Here is a 15493-nt window from a genome sequence, read left to right as displayed (position 1 = left end):
GAGGCTGAGGTGGGTGGATCATTTTAGCCCAGGAGGTTGAGGGTGCAATGAGCCAAGACTGTGCCACTATACTCCAGCCTGGGTTGACATACCAAGACCCTGTCTCAAAACAAAACAAACTGTAGAAGCATTTCTAGTTGTCGTAATGACGGGATACCACTGGCATTTACAGGCTGGGGCAGGGATGATGTGTCTCAGAATCAGAATGCTACAGATACGAAGAGCTGTTCCATATCCCATGTGACTTGCTAATATCCCCATGGACATTAATACACTCCTGGATGTGAAAAATCTGTTTAATATAGAGTCTAGATCACATTTTACATATAAGCCAAGTTTTTGTGTGGTTTTAGTACATACTGCATCTTCTACGAATGCAGCTACTATTTTAATTTGTTCAGGACTTCAAGAGTTGCTTCTTCACTGTTCTGAAGACATCAACACAACTTGCAGTTTGAGCTGCCAGAGTAACCAGTGTCTGCTGCCATTTGGATGATTCTACAAATGGATGTGGGGAAATGACCACTTCATTATGTTTTCTAGTATAGCTGTGCTCAAAAGTTTACATATCAAAATATTTTATATTCAGTAAACTTTTTTTGGTAAAATTTTAAATTTTTATTTGAGACAGGATCTTGTTCTGTTACCCAGGCTGGAGTGCAGTGGCTTGATTATGGCTCACTGCAGCGTCGACCCTTTGGGCTCAAGCAATCTTCCCACTTCAGCCTCCGGAGTAGCTGGGACTACAGGTGTGTGTCACCACATCCAGGCTGGAGTGCAGTGATGCACACTCGGCTCACTACAACCTCCTCCTCCTGGGATCAAGAGATTCTCCTCTCAAGTAGCCTCAGCCTCTCAAATAGCTGGGACTACAGGCACATGCCACCATGCCAGCTAATTTTTGTATTTTTAGAAAATACAAAAGAGACGGGTTTCACTGATGTGTCGGCCATGGTGGCTCACGCCTGTAATCCCAGCATTTTGGGAGGCCGAGGCGGGAGGATCACCTGAGGTCGGGAGTTTGAGACCAGCCTGACCAACATGGAGAAACTCCATCTTTACTAAAAATACAAAAAAATTAGCCAGACATGGTGGCGCAGGCCTGTAATCTCAGCTACTCAGGAGGCTGAGGCAAGAGAATCGTTTGAACCCGGGAGGCGGAAGTTGTGGTGAGCCAAGATATCATGCCATTGTACTCCAGCCTGGGCAACAAGAGCGAAACTTGGTCTCAAAAAAAAAAAAAAAAAAAAAAGAAACTGATGCAAGATTAGGCCCATCTTCTTTTTTTTTCTTTTTTAGTGCTGATGGGATCTCGCTATATTCACCAGGCTGATCCGAAATTCCTGGCCTCAAGCGATCCTCCCACCTCAGCCTCCTAAAGTGCTGGGAATATGTGTGAGCCACTGGGCCTAGCCTTATTCAGACTTTTTGACCCAACCCACGTCCTATACCCCAACAAAAACAAAAATACATACACACAAAAAAGAGACTTTGAGAGGCAGGAGTGTGCCTAAGTACTAGGTGATTCAAAACATTTTATTATCTAAACACCTAGACATGAGTTTTAGAGTAAATGCAAAGTCAACATGGATTTCAATAAAATGGACCCTCTATGTGAGACTGGTCTGGGGCAGCCACTGGACACTTTGGTCTAGGAGGAGGCTCCACTGATGTGCTTCAGTTAGATCAGTGACTTTTTTTTTTTTGAGACGGAGTCTCGCTCAGTCGCCCAGGCTGGAGTGCAGTGGCGCAATCTCGGCTCACTGCAAGCTCCGCCTCCCGGGTTCACGCCATTCTCCCGCCTCAGCCTCCGGAGTAGCTGGGACTACAGGCACCCGCCACCACGCCCAGCTAATTTTTTGCATTTTTAGTAGAGACAGGGTTTCACCGTGTTAGCCAGGATGGTCTCTATCTCCTGACCTCGTGATCCGCCCGCCTCGGCCTCCCAAAGTGCTGGGATTATAGGCGTGAGCCACCGCGCCCGGCCAAGATCAGTGACTCTTACCTATTTATGAAGTGGGCTCCTGGGTAAGATTTAGTTTGAACAAAGGGGATCCCCAACACGAGAGTGGTAGAACACTGTTGGGAGCCACTGGGCTGGTAGGATTCCTGGTGACTAGCCCACGGTAGACAGTGGCTCCTCATCCTGAAGGCTGCAGACCTGACCGCCCCAGGTATAGCCATTGTCTGGGGCCGGGACTCACTCACCTTCCTGGTTGTCAGGATGCCCTGGTTGCTCTCAGGGTGGGTGGCGATGGTAAAATGGTCCCCGTCGTCACCGCCCACGATGAGGTAGGTGGCACGCCACGCTGGTGAGTTGGGGGCGTCCAGATCAGTGACCGTCAGCCTCTGCACCTCATGGCCCACTGCATTCTCAGGCACATGGGACTCATACTGCCAGTGTGAGAAGCACAGTGCTGTTAGAGCAGAGAACGACTCTCCCACTCCAGAGGCTAAGAAGCCTCCATCCAACCTCAGGGCATCCCCACACCTTTACCCTTTTCTTGGACCACCCACCCACTTCGCGGGGTTTCAGGGTATACACAGCAGCAGGACGTCCCCAGCAGCAGCCTCACAGCTGCCGGCACAGACCACACCAATCCTGTGCCTGCTTTCCTTACACACAGGGGCCTGATGTTCCAGAAATCTCACAAGCTTGCATGCCCAAGCCCCTGCCACGTGTAGCTACCTATCCCGCTGAGATCAGAAAGGAATAAGGAAGGTGGCAAGAAGGGCTAGGTGCCTGAATGGGCTGGGGCACTGAACAGGAATTTTTTGGAGGTTCTCAGACATGTGACAAAGACTGGAAAATCAGTTGCTCAGAAATTTTTTTTTTTTTTTTTTTTAAGACAATCTCACTCTGCCACTCAGGCTGGAGTGCAGTGGTGTGGTCTCGGCTCACTTCCACCTCCACCTCCCAAGCTCAAGTGATCTTCATGCCTCAGCTTCCCAAGTAGCTGGGACTACAGGCGTGCGCCACTGCACCTGGTTAATTTTTGTATTTTTAGTAGAGACGGGGTTTTGCCATACTGGCCAGGTTGAACTCCTCGCCTCAACTGTTCTGCCCGCCTTGGCCTCCCAAAGTGCTGGGATTACAGGCGTGAGCCACCATGCCTGGCCCCATTACACATTTTGATTCAGACCTAACTAACGTTCAGAGCTGCCTAAAGATGGAAGCGGGAGGATGTAATTGGCACCTTGATAGGCACTGAGTCCTCTGCCTTGGAGGTGCGCAAGCATTCACTGGGAAAAGATAGGCAGGTGTAGGTACAAGGAAAGTATGTTTTCAAATCAACAAAGATTTTCATATTGAGCACTTCTTTTCAGGCATCGTGTTAGGAAACGTCCATAGGTTATTTCATTTGAAACTCAGAACAACGCAGCAGGTATTACCATTATTTCCTTTTCACAGATTAGGAAATGGGGCACAGAGAGGTTAGGTAGTTTTCCTAAGGTCACACAGCCATAGTGCTGGGACTGGCATCTGAAGCAACATAGGGTGGTTCCAGTTTCCTGAGAAAGGCAAACCTTGGTCGTTCGTTATCTGACGAGTGACTGAGTGAGGAAGGGGCATTACCTTCTGGGGGTCAAACACGGGAGCATTGTCATTGGCATCGAGGATCTCCACTACTGCCACTGCCGTGGTGGTGGAGCCGTCCCCATCCATGTCTGTGGCCTGGATGGTCAGTGTGTACTCAGGGACTTTCTGGGGAGAAAGAGAGGAGAGGGGAAGCCCACTGCGGGTGCAATCTGAAGGGTCCCTCCCTTGACCTCCAGGAAGCACTGGCGCAGGGCGGACGCAGAGGAGGATCTCTCCCTATCATAATGCTGACTCCTTGACCAGCCCTCCCTCACTGCCAGGAGAACAGAAGCAGAGGATGCTGTTGGAAAGGGAACCAGAGATCCAAACAATTCTCCTGGGCCTGTCCTAGGGAAGCCTTGGCATCACCCCCTGACCCTTGACTGCTCCAGAATGAGTTTTGTTTTTGTTTTTGTTTTTGAGACAGGGTCTTGCCCTGTCACCCAGGCTGGAGTGCAGTGGCGTGATCTTGGCTCACGGCAACCTCCACCTCCCAGTTTCAAGTGATTCTCCTGCCTCAGCCTCCCAAGTAGCTGGGATGACAGGTGCCTGCCACCATGCCAATTTTTGTATTTTTAGTAGAGACAGGGTTTCACCATGTTGGCCAGGCTGGTCTTGAACTCCTGACCTCAAGCAGTCCTCCCGCCTCGGCCTCCCAAAGTGCTGGGATTACAGGCGTGGGCCACCGTGCCTGGCTTCAGAATAACAGTGAGGATTTGGATAAAGGTATCAATTAGGAAACAGGCACCAACTCCAGTATACATGGAGCTAATTCTACTTTGTGGCACATAAGGGACCAATTTGGGTAATGTGCACACTAAGTGAGCCACTCTGACAGGAAATGAGAAAACCCACAGAAAATACCAAAAGTAGGTATTTTACAGCTGCCTCCCAGCCCTGGAGGAGATTTAACGAGATTGGCTGGCAGTGGGCCACGGGCCCAAGGGAATCAGGGGCATCACATGTGAACCCAGCAGCAGCCATCCCAGCTGACGTGGGTCCTCATTGTTCTGCCTTGGGCTCTGTGGGCAGGGATGGGAGCTTCTGCTGTCAGAGTCAGACCTCAGCCTGGGCAAGTCTGGGTAGGCAGCACTTTCCCTATGGGCCACTCACTTCCCGGTCCAGGCCGCTGGAGATGACGCTGATGGTGCCTGTGCTCCGGTGAATGGTAAACATCAGGTCGTGTGGGTCCTTTGGTTCTTGGCTATGGATGGAGTACGCAACCACCCCATTGTAGGTGTGGATGGCATCATCCTCATCTGTGGCCGTCACCTGCATCACAGAAGTACCTGGAGAGAAGGGATGAGTATCTTGTCCTCCCAGTTCCAACTCCAGCCCTGTCTACTTCTGGAACTCTTTTTTTTTTTTTTTTTTGAGATGAAGTCTCACTCTATCACCCAGGCTGGAGTGTAGTGGCACAATCTCAGTTCACTGCAACCTCTGCCTCCCGGGTTCAAGTGATTCTCCTGCCTCAGCCTCCTGAGTAGCTGGGATTACAGGTGCCCGCTACCACGCCTGGCTGAATTTTTTTTGTGTTTTTAGTAGAGATAGGATTTCACCACGTTGGCCCAGCTGGTCTTAAACTCCTGATCTCAAGTGATGTGCCCACCTCAGCCTCCCGAAGTTCTAGGGTTCCAGGTGTGAGCCACCACGCCTGGTCTCCATCAGCCATGTTCTAACACCTCCAGTTTTTGCTGCATTCCCTGTAGCTGCCATGCACTCAAGAGCCTCGCATTAGGCGCCTTGTATGATGTAACAGTCTGCACATGGTATTTCTAATCTTCACCACTCTTCAAGGTTGATATTATTCCCATTTTTAGACGTGAGAGTTGAGGCTCGGAAGTCAAGAATATGCCCAGGATCACAGCCATTAAAGAGGCAAAGCCAAGACTCAAATCTAGGTCTTTGAAGCTCCAAAGCTAGTGGTTCCCAAGCTTGGTTGATCATCTGAAGCTTTAGGAAAAATTTCAAATCTACAGATTGCAGAGCTCTGCTCCAGGATCATTCTTATTCAGGAACCTTGGGATGGAAGGGGGTGAATCTGGATTTTTAAGAAGATCCCAAGTCATCTGATACACAGCCAAGGAAATCAGGTATGGCGGGATCTTCTAGCATTTAAGGGTATGGGCCCAGCAGCCCCGTAGCAGTCCCCTTCCCGGTCCTCTTACCTGGTAGGACTCCCTCTAAGACACTCCCTCGGAAGGTGTCCTGGGTAAACTTGGGCTTGTGGTCATTCTGGTCGGTCACGATGATGGAGATGTTCATGGGATCCTCCACTGAGGCACCATTCTCTGACACAGCGTGGCCAAAGAGCTGTGGGGTACACAGCTCTGGGGTCAGCCTGGTGCCACCCACCTCCCCAGGCCTAGGACCCCACTTCTGAGGGGACATTTACAGTAGACACTAAAGGCTACTTGCCTCATACTTGGCAATCTCCTCCCGGTCCAGTGGCTTGTTCAACAACAACCAGCCTGTCTCTTTCTCTACAGCAAAGACGCCCTCAGGGGGGCTGTCTGCCCCCGGCCCCGTGATGCTGTAGAAAATCTTCGTGTCTCTGTCTTTATTAGACTTGAGCTGGAGGGAAAAGAAAATGGCAGCTGACAAAGTAACAAATATCCCATGACTGTGACAGAGAGTCCTCTGTGAAGAGGGGCACTGCCATAGGAGAATCTGCTCACATAGGAGAGGTCTTCCTCTCTCGGCCCACACATTCAGTAGCAAGAAATCTCATGCAGGCCTTTGGAGGGGGGTCCCTGGGGCCACCAACGATTCCCAGGAGAAGGCACAGTCGTACCTGATTCAGCCTCTGCGGGAAGGGACCCTTGCCATTTTCAGGGACAGATATTGGAGCAACCACCCAATCTCTCTTGTGTCTTCGTAAGATACGTTTGGATGGGAAGATCTTCAATGGATTCCTTTCTTTCAGTGACTTTCTGTCCTGCAAGGAGAGATACCCCTTAACCCAGAGGTGCAAATAGCTGGGACATACTCAACATCCTCTCACCTATAAGAGTTAAGGGCAGCTGGGCACGGTAGCTCACGCCTATAATCCCAGCACTTTGGGAGGGTCACTTGAGCCCAGGAGTTTGAAAGCAGCCTGGGCAAGATATTGAGACCCTAAGTTTAATTAAAAAAAAAAAAAAAAAAATAGAGTTAAGGGTGAGGAGACCCAGATGAGCCTATTGCAAGGGGAACTCGGTGTTTACTTATACAGGAGGACCAGTGAAATATACCACAGCACATCCGTCTAGTGGAATACTATGCAGCTCTCAAAATAAGAATGAGTATGCTCTCTATGTGCCAACAGGGAGAGTTTTTTTCTTTCTTTTCCCTTTTTGGAGATGGAGTCTTGTTCTGTTGCCCAGGCTGGAGTGCAGTGGCAAGATCTCGACTCACTGCAACCTCTGCCTCCCGGGTTCAAGTGATTCTCCTGCCTCAGCCTCCTGAGTAGCTGGGATTACAGGCATCTGCCACCACGCCCAGCTAATTTACGTATTTTTAGTAGAGACAGGTTTTCACCATATTGGCCAGGCTGGTCTCGAACTCCTAACCTCAAGTGATCCACCCGCCTCAGCCTCCCAAAGTGCTGGGATTACAGGCATGAGCCACCGCACTCGGCCTGATCTTTGATTTATGCTGTCAAATGAAAAGATTAAGGTATAGGACAGCTTAATATAGTTTAGCATTTTATTTAACAAACACATTGTGCTTAATATGTGCCAGGCACTGTTCCACCTTTTGTATAAAAGGGTAGGAAATAAGACCATATAGTCATATTTTCTTATACATGGATGAAGTCAGGGAGAATATGGGAAAAACTAATAGGGGTTGTCTGTGGAAGGAGGGTTAACATTGTGCTGTGCTGATATACCGTTAAGTAGAAAAAGAAAGGTGCAGACATGTAAACAGCATCCTAGCTTTTGCATAAGAAGGAAAAGAATGTTTTTATATATGTATATATACAAAATAGATATGTAAAAACATGTGTAATATAAATAAATATGTAACACATGTAAATATAGACTATACATAAACTCTGGAAGGAAAGAAACTGGAAACAGTGGTTAACTGCGTCTTCTCTTGGAGGGGTGAAGAGGGCTTTAGGCAAATGGAGGCAAACGAGGGGAGATTATTTATTGTATAGCTTATTAATATTTTTAATTTTTGAACCTCGTGGCTATATTAGCTATTCAAAACTTAAAACAAAGTGTGGCCAAGCACTCCAGGTGCATCTTCCTGGAGGCTCATGGGATTGGCAGGCCTGTGTTTAGAACTGCCTTCAGTTGGGGTTAACATGGATAAGGGAGGCCGGGCGCGGTGGCTCAAGCCTGTAATCCCAGCACTTTGGGAGGCCGAGGCGGGCGGATCACAAGGTCAGGAGATGGAAACCACAGTGAAACCCCGTCTCTACTAAAAATACAAAAAATTAGCCGGGCGCGGTGGCGGGCGCCTGTAGTCCTAGCTACTCAGGAGGCTGAGGCAGGAGAATGGCGTGAACCCAGGAGGCGGAGCTTGCAGTGAGCCGAGATCGCGCCACTGCACTCCAGCCTGGGCAACAGCGTGAGACTCCGTCTCAAAAAAAAAAAAAAAAACATGGATAAGGGAAGGAAGTAAAGGGAGGTGGGAGAGGGAATCCAAGGGACCTAGTACATGGGGTGATTACTCACAAGGCAGCTCTTGGCTCCACTGCCCTGACCTCAGGCACCACCGTTGGGTAGCTGCAAGCACTACCACCCTTAGATCAGTGCTCACACCCAAGCTGTGGGCAGCTGAGGACTAACACTTGCTCCTCTGAAGGGTTGACTTGGCTCACAACACCCGTAGCAACCAAGGGCTCCTGGCCAGAGATCTGGGCATGCACAGAGAACATTTTTCTTTTGTCCTGCAGGTGGACATGGTGTTTTACCTGGACTGTCTCGCCATTCTGCACAGTGAAGTCGTCATTAACAGTGCTAAACAGAGCTGGCTCTTGCCCAGGGCAGCCCATGAATACTGTGGGGAAGGGGAAAAGAGAGCATTAGGAATGCAGGAGTATTCTGGAAGTTGCCCCAGGAAACGAGACTGACAAGAGTCCCCTGACTGGATCAAGGACTGCTAAGTGGCTGCAGAAGGGGGACTTAGCTTACTTCCTCTGACCAGGAGTATGACTAATACAAGTTTCAGATGAGGCTTCCAAGTTTGGTTTCCAGAGGGAAGATCGCCTCGAGAGAAGATCTCCTCGTGGTCAGTTTGTGGGTCAAACTCTTCTTTGTTCTTGGTCCCAGAGGACCAAGATCATAGACATTCAGGGAGGCCTCATGTGACATGGGGTTGACTAAGGTCATAGCTAGAGGCAGAAGATTTTCTGAAGACTGTGAGTCTATTTACACACAATATATATGCCCACACGGATCACTTGGACAACCTTGGGTTGTTTCAGTTCATTTCGCTCCTTCTGAATCCCCAATGCTTAGCTACTCTTTAAACAAGTACTCCAGGCCGGGCGCGGTGGCTCAAGCCTGTAATCCCAGCACTTTGGGAGGCCGAGGCGGGTGGATCACGAGGTCAGGAGATCGAGACCATCCTGGCTAACATGATGAAACCCCGTCTCTACTAAAAATACAAAAAAAAAACTAGCCGGGCGTGGTGGCGGGCGCCTGTAGTCCCAGCTACTCGGAGGCTGAGGCGGGAGAATGGCGTGAACCCGGGAGGTGGAGCTTGCAGTGAGCCGATATCGTGCCACTGCACTCCAGCCTGGGCGACAGAGCGAGACTCCGTCTCAAAAAAAAAAATAAAAATAAAAAAAAAAATAAACAAGCACTCCAAGTTAGTAACCACCATTCACCAGCTGGAGGTGAATTTCATCCTTGCAACTATGATACCAAGTTGGTATTATCCCCTCCCCCTACCTTTTTTTTGAGACACAGTCTTGCTGTATCACCCAGGCTGGAGTGCAGTGGCACGATCCCCGCTCGCTGCAACCTCCCCCTCCCGGGTTCAAGCGATTCTCCTGCCTCAGCCTCCTGAGTAGCTGGGGTTACAGGTGTGCACCACCACGCCCACCTAATTTTTGTATTTTTAGTAGAGATTGGGTTTCACCATGTTGTCCAGGCTGGTCTTGAACTCCTAACCTTGTGATCCACCCGCCTCAGTCTCCCAAAGTGCCGAGATAACAGGCGTGAGCCACCGCGCCCAGCCCCCTTTTCAAAGATTAGAAAACTGAGGTTCAGAAGCCAGGTCTACCTGAGTCCAAGACACACACTAGAGAACATTCACAACCAATGTTGTTACCTACTCTTCCTTATGGCCAACGCAAGAAATCAGGGAATCTGCCAGGGGCTACACCCTGGATCCTGCCAGCACCATGCTCTGCCCAGTGCTCCCATTTTTGCTAGGCTGCAACATAACAAAGACCACAAGGACGGTCCCACGCCTGTCCATAGATATGTCAGGCGAGGGCACCAACTGTCCTTTCAGAAAGGTTGTCTTTTAGTTTCAGATTATTATTTTGGTTTAAAAATATCTTTCCTTAAAATAAGAAAGGATAACAGATGAGGGGGTTTTTTTGGTCAATTTTTTTTTTTTAATTATTTTTTGGAAACAGTCTCTCACTCTTATCACCCAGGCTAGAGTGCAGTGGCACGATCTTGGCTCACTGCAACCTCCACCTCCCAGGTTCAAGTGATTCTTCTGCCTCAGCCTCCCAAGTAGCTGGGACTATAGGTGTGTGCCACCACACCTGGCTAATTTTTGTATTTTTAGTAGAGATGGGATTTCACCGTGTTGACCAGGCTGGTCTCGAACTCCTGACCTCGTGATCTGCTCGCCTAGGCCTCCCAGAGTGCTGGGATTACAGGTGTGAGCCACCACACCCAGCCCAGATGAGGTTTTAAAAATAATAAAAGTAGGCCGGGCGCAGTGGCTCAAGCCTGTAATCCCAGCACTTTGGGAGGCCGAGACGGGCGGATCACGAGGTCAGGAGATCGAGACCATCCTGGCTAACACGGTGAAACCCTGTCTCTACTAAAAAAATACAAAAAACTAGCCGGGTGAGGTGGCGGACGCCTGTAGTCCCAGCTACTCAGGAGGCTGAGGCAGGAGAATGGCGTGAACCCGGGAGGCGGAGCTTGCAGTGAGCTGAGATCCGGCCACTGCACTCCAGCCTGGGCGACAGAGCGAGACTCCGTCTCAAAAAAAAAAAAAATAATAATAATAATAAAAAAAAAAGTAATATGGACATGACAAAGTATTCACATAGTATATAAGAGTACAATATAAAAAAGTAGAATTCTTTTTTTTGAGACAGGGTCTCATTCTGTCACCTAGGCTGGAGTGCAGTGGTGCAATCACAGCTCACTGCAGCCTCAACCTCCCAGGCTAAAGGGATTCTCCTGCCTCAGAAGAGTACAATTTTTTGTACGGATGGGGCCTCACTTAGTTGCCCAGACTGGTCTCGAACTCCTGGGCTCCAGCACTCCTCCTGCCTTGGCTTCCCAAAGCACTGAGATTACAAATACGAGCCACCACACCTGGCCAAAAAAGAATTCTAAAGGATTAATATCCAGAATATATAAAGAATTCATCAAGCTCAACAACAACAAAAACCCAATTTTAAAAAATAGGCAAAGGACTTGAAAAGGCCTTTCTCAGAAGAAGATATACAATGGCCAATAATAAGCACATGAAAAGATGCTCAATATCATTAGTTAATAGGGAAATGCAAATCAAAATCACAATGAGATACCATTTCACATGCACTAGGATGGCTATAAAAGAAAAAAAGGAAAACAAGTATTGGCAAGGATAGAGGGAAATTGGAATCGTTGTACACTGCTGGTGGGAATGTGAAATGATGCAGCTGCTGTGGAAAACAGTTTGGCGGTTCCTCAACATGTTAAATGTAGAATTATCACATGACCTGGCCGGGCGCCGTGGCTCAAGCCTGTAATCCCAGCACTTTGGGAGGCCGAGACGGGTGGATCACGAGGTCAGGAGATCGAGACCATCCTGGCTAACACAGTGAAACCCCGTCTCTACTAAAAAATACAAAAAACTAGCCGGGCGAGGGGGCGGGCGTCTGTAGTCCCAGCTACTCGGGAGGCTGAGGCCGGAGAATGGCGTGAACCCGGGAGGCGGAGCTTGCAGTGAGCTGAGATCGGGCCACTGCACTCCAGCCTGGGCGGCAGAGCGAGACTCCGTCTCAAAAAAAAAAAAAAAAAAAAAGAATTATCACATGACCTAACAATTCAATGCCTAGGTATATACCTGAAAGAACCAAAAGGATTCAAACAGATACTTATACACTCATTTTTATAGCAGCGTCATTCATAATAGTCAAAAGGTAGAAACAACCCAGTGTTCATCAAGAAATGAATTTTTTTCTTTTTTTTGAGATGGAGTCTCACTCTCTTGCCCAGGCTGTGGTACAGTGGCTCACTGCAACCTCCACCTCCCAGGTTCAAGCGATTCTCATGCCTCAGCATCCCGAGTAGCTGGGACTACAGGTGTGTACCACCATGCCCAGCTAATTTTAGTATTTTCAGTAGAGATGAGTTTTCACCATGTTGGTCAGGCTGGTCTTGAACTCCTGGCCTCAAGCGATTGGCCCACCTGGGCTCCCAAAGTGCTGGGATTTCAGGAGTGAGCCACTACACCCAGCCTCTACATGAATTTTTTTTTTAAATTAGCTGGGTTGGCCAGGCACAGTGGCTCACGCCTGTAATCCCAGCGCTTTGGGAGGCCGAGGCGGGCGGATCACGAGGTCAGGAGATCGAGACCATCCTGGCTAACACGGTGAAACCCCGTCTCTACTAAAAATGCAAAAAATTAGCCGGGCGTGGGCGTGGCGGCAGGCGCCTGTAGTCCCAGCTACTCGGGAGGCTGAGGCAGGAGAATGGCGTGAACCTGGGAGGCGGAGCTTGCAGTGAGCCGAGATTGCGCCACTGCCCTCCAGCCTGAGCGACTGAGCGAGACTCCGTCTCAAAAATAAATAAATAAATAAAAATTAGCTGGGCATGGTGGTATGCACTTGTTCCAGCAACTTGGGAGGCTGAGGTGGGAGGATCATTTGAGCCCGAGTTTGAAGCTGCAGTGAGCCATGACTGCACCACTGTACTCCAGCAAGACACTTTTCTCTAAGAAAAAAAAAAGAAAGAAAAGAAAGAAATTGACCAGGGGCCAGAGAGAGAGAGAGGGGAGAGGAGCTATTGCCTAATGCCTAATGAGTACAGAGTTTCTGTTGGGGATGATGAAAAAGTTCTGGAGATAGATAATGGCGATGTTGCACAACACTGTGGATGTACTTAGTGCTACTGAATTCTTTACTTAAAAATGGTTGAAATGGTAAATTTTATGTTATGCCTATTTTAACACACAAACAAAAGTCTGATATGGGAGGACAATCACTTTGGAAAACAATTTGGCAGTATATATCGATATACGAATTCCCTAAGACCCAGCAAGTCCACTGTGATGTATAGACCCAACAAAAATACATTTGCCAAAACTTATTATAATGTTCATAACAGCACTATTTGTAATAGCTAAGCTGGAATCAGCCCAAACGATGAGGGAGAATGGGTAGAAACACTGGGGTATATTCACATAATGAAGTGAATGAAGCACAAGGAGGGGCAATAAACAACATGGGAAATTTAACAAACGTAAGGTTAAGTAGTAGAAGCCAGATGAGAGGATATATGTATGATTCCACTGACAGGAAGTTCAAAACTCAGGCAAAACTCATCCAGGCAAAGGAAGTTAAGACACTGGTCATCTTTTAGGCAGTGGACTCAGTGAATGGGAGAGGACAGAGGGGCTCGGGGACCCTAAAGAGCTGCCTCAGAGCCCAAGAGCTTACCACATACAGAAGGATCCTCTGTGGGAAGGCTGGAATGTGATGATGAGAAAGGGAAGATTGCTTAGGAACCAGCCCTGCCTCCTTGATGACATCCCCGCTGAGGAGTGCTGGGCTGTGACATGCTTGGCCAGTGGGAAGAAGGGGAAAGGGGATCCGGGCCTGATTCAGCTCCAGAGGGTCCCAGGGGCCACACGATCCCCAGGGTGACCCTGCCTTTTATTGCCAGAACACAGCTTCGTAGACTCATCTTCTGGGGAACCCCGCTTTGCCTTAGTGCTAGAAAGACCCGGAAGGATAATGTGGCAAGGTTAAATCATCCTCAATATAGGGCAAAAGGTAAATAATCTATAGGGCACTTACTCCATGGGTTATTTATCTAGCTATGCAATGTAAGTTTATATAGGGAAGTTCTTCTACTATAATAGTAAGACAAAATAAGCAGAATCCAGAACTACTATGTAATACATGTAACTATGCACAGAAAAATGACTGAAAGGAAATGAACTTTCCCAGTGATTAGGGTCATCAGAAACTTACTATCAAGTTCACTGCAATAACTATTCAGCCATGACTACCTGTTGGCAACTTATTTTCTCAATTTTTTGGCAGGTCCAAGTTTTCCCTTAACACGAATTGTGTCCCTCCAAAATTCTTATGTTGAAGTTCTAACCACCGGTACCTAAAATGGTGACTGAATGTGAAGATAGGGACATTAAAGAGGTAATTAAGTTAAAATGAAATCGGCCAGGCACAGTATCTCACGCCTGTAATCCCAGCACTTTCGGCGGGCCAGACGGGTGGATCACCTGAGGTCAGGAGTTTGAGACCAGCCTGGCCAACATAGTAAAATCCCATCTCTACTAAAAATACAGAAATTAGCCGGGCGTAGTGGCCTGCGCCTGTTGTCCTAGCTACCTGGGAGGCTGAGGCAGGACGATCTTGAACCCAGGAGGCAGAGGTTGCAGTGAGCCGAGATTGCACCACCTCACTCCAGCCTGGACAGCAGAGCACGATCCATCTCAAAAAAAACGGGTAAAATGAACTCATTAGGGTAGGCCCTAATCCAGCATGACTGGTGTCTTTAGAAGAGGAAGAAGTTTGGTTTGGATACAGGTAGTTACAGAGAGAAGACCACATGAAGCCACAGGGAGAAGATGTCCATCTACAAGCCAGAACTATAAGTAAATAGATTTCTGTTGTTTAAGCCACCCCAGTACCTGGTACTTTGTTATGGCAAACCTAGCAAGTGGGCATCAAATCTCAGTTGGGCATGGTGGCATGCACCTGTAGTACCAGCTACTTGGGAGGCTGAAGTGGGCAGACTGCTTGAGCCCAGGAGTTTGAGTCCAGCCTGGCCAATATAGCTAGACCCTGTCTCTTAAAAAAAAAAAAAAAAAAGTACATCAATCTCAAATCCCTCCCCTTCTAAATTACTATTAATAGATAACATTTGTGTACTACTTTTTTGTTTGTTTGTTTTTGAGACAGAGTCTCGCTCTGTTACCCAGGCTAGAGTGCAGTGGTGTAATCTCAGCTCACTGCAACCTCTGCCTCCCGGGCTCAAGTGATTCTCTTGCCTCAGTCTCTTGAGTAGCTGGGATTACAGGCGCATGCCACCACGCCCGGCTAATTTTTGTATTCTTAGTAGAGACAGGGTTTCACCGTGCTGCCCAGGCTGGTCTCGAACTCATGGTCTCAAGCGATCCACCCGCTTTGGCCTCCCAAAGTGCTGGGATTGCAGGCAAGAGCCACTGTGCCAGGCTGATTCAGTATTATTTAAAACTGTGCTGAGGACCCATGTGAAAGTCCCTCAAGAATCCGTCAATTGGAAGTATCACTGCTGATGTGGAACTTGAATTAGCTTATGAGGAATTTATGCTTTCTCATTTGGAAGGTGGATATTACACTTCAGAGAACCATCATGAGTAGCATACAAGTTGAAACCCCAAACCATGACATAGTCCCAGCTGCTTGGGTAACTGAGGTGGGAAGATAGCTTGAGCCCAGGAGGTCGAGGTTACAGGGATCTATGCTTTTGCCACTGCGCCCCAGCTGGAGACAGAGCAAGACCATTT

General features: G+C 48.4%; 1 protein-coding gene across 2 annotated transcripts in view; it reads right to left on the bottom strand.

Annotated features, from left to right (window-relative positions):
* Nucleotides 1-15493, bottom strand: part of LOC105491373 (cadherin 3) — a 57025-nt gene that overhangs the window by 16686 nt on the left and 24846 nt on the right. For both annotated transcript variants that reach the window (XM_011757713.3, XM_011757714.3), the window contains exons 3-9: nucleotides 8487-8572; nucleotides 6375-6518; nucleotides 5999-6154; nucleotides 5749-5893; nucleotides 4694-4869; nucleotides 3578-3706; nucleotides 2209-2394 (exon numbers count right to left, since the gene is read on the bottom strand). In XM_011757713.3, coding sequence (XP_011756015.2) covers nucleotides 2209-2394; nucleotides 3578-3706; nucleotides 4694-4869; nucleotides 5749-5893; nucleotides 5999-6154; nucleotides 6375-6518; nucleotides 8487-8572 — 1022 coding nt within the window. The remainder of the gene's footprint in view (nucleotides 1-2208; nucleotides 2395-3577; nucleotides 3707-4693; nucleotides 4870-5748; nucleotides 5894-5998; nucleotides 6155-6374; nucleotides 6519-8486; nucleotides 8573-15493) is intronic.

The sequence above is a fragment of the Macaca nemestrina genome, chromosome 18 (genome assembly GCF_043159975.1).
Source record: "Macaca nemestrina isolate mMacNem1 chromosome 18, mMacNem.hap1, whole genome shotgun sequence".
NCBI classification, from domain to species: Eukaryota; Metazoa; Chordata; class Mammalia; order Primates; family Cercopithecidae; genus Macaca; species Macaca nemestrina.
This window is presented reverse-complemented; position numbering and strand designations above follow the sequence as displayed.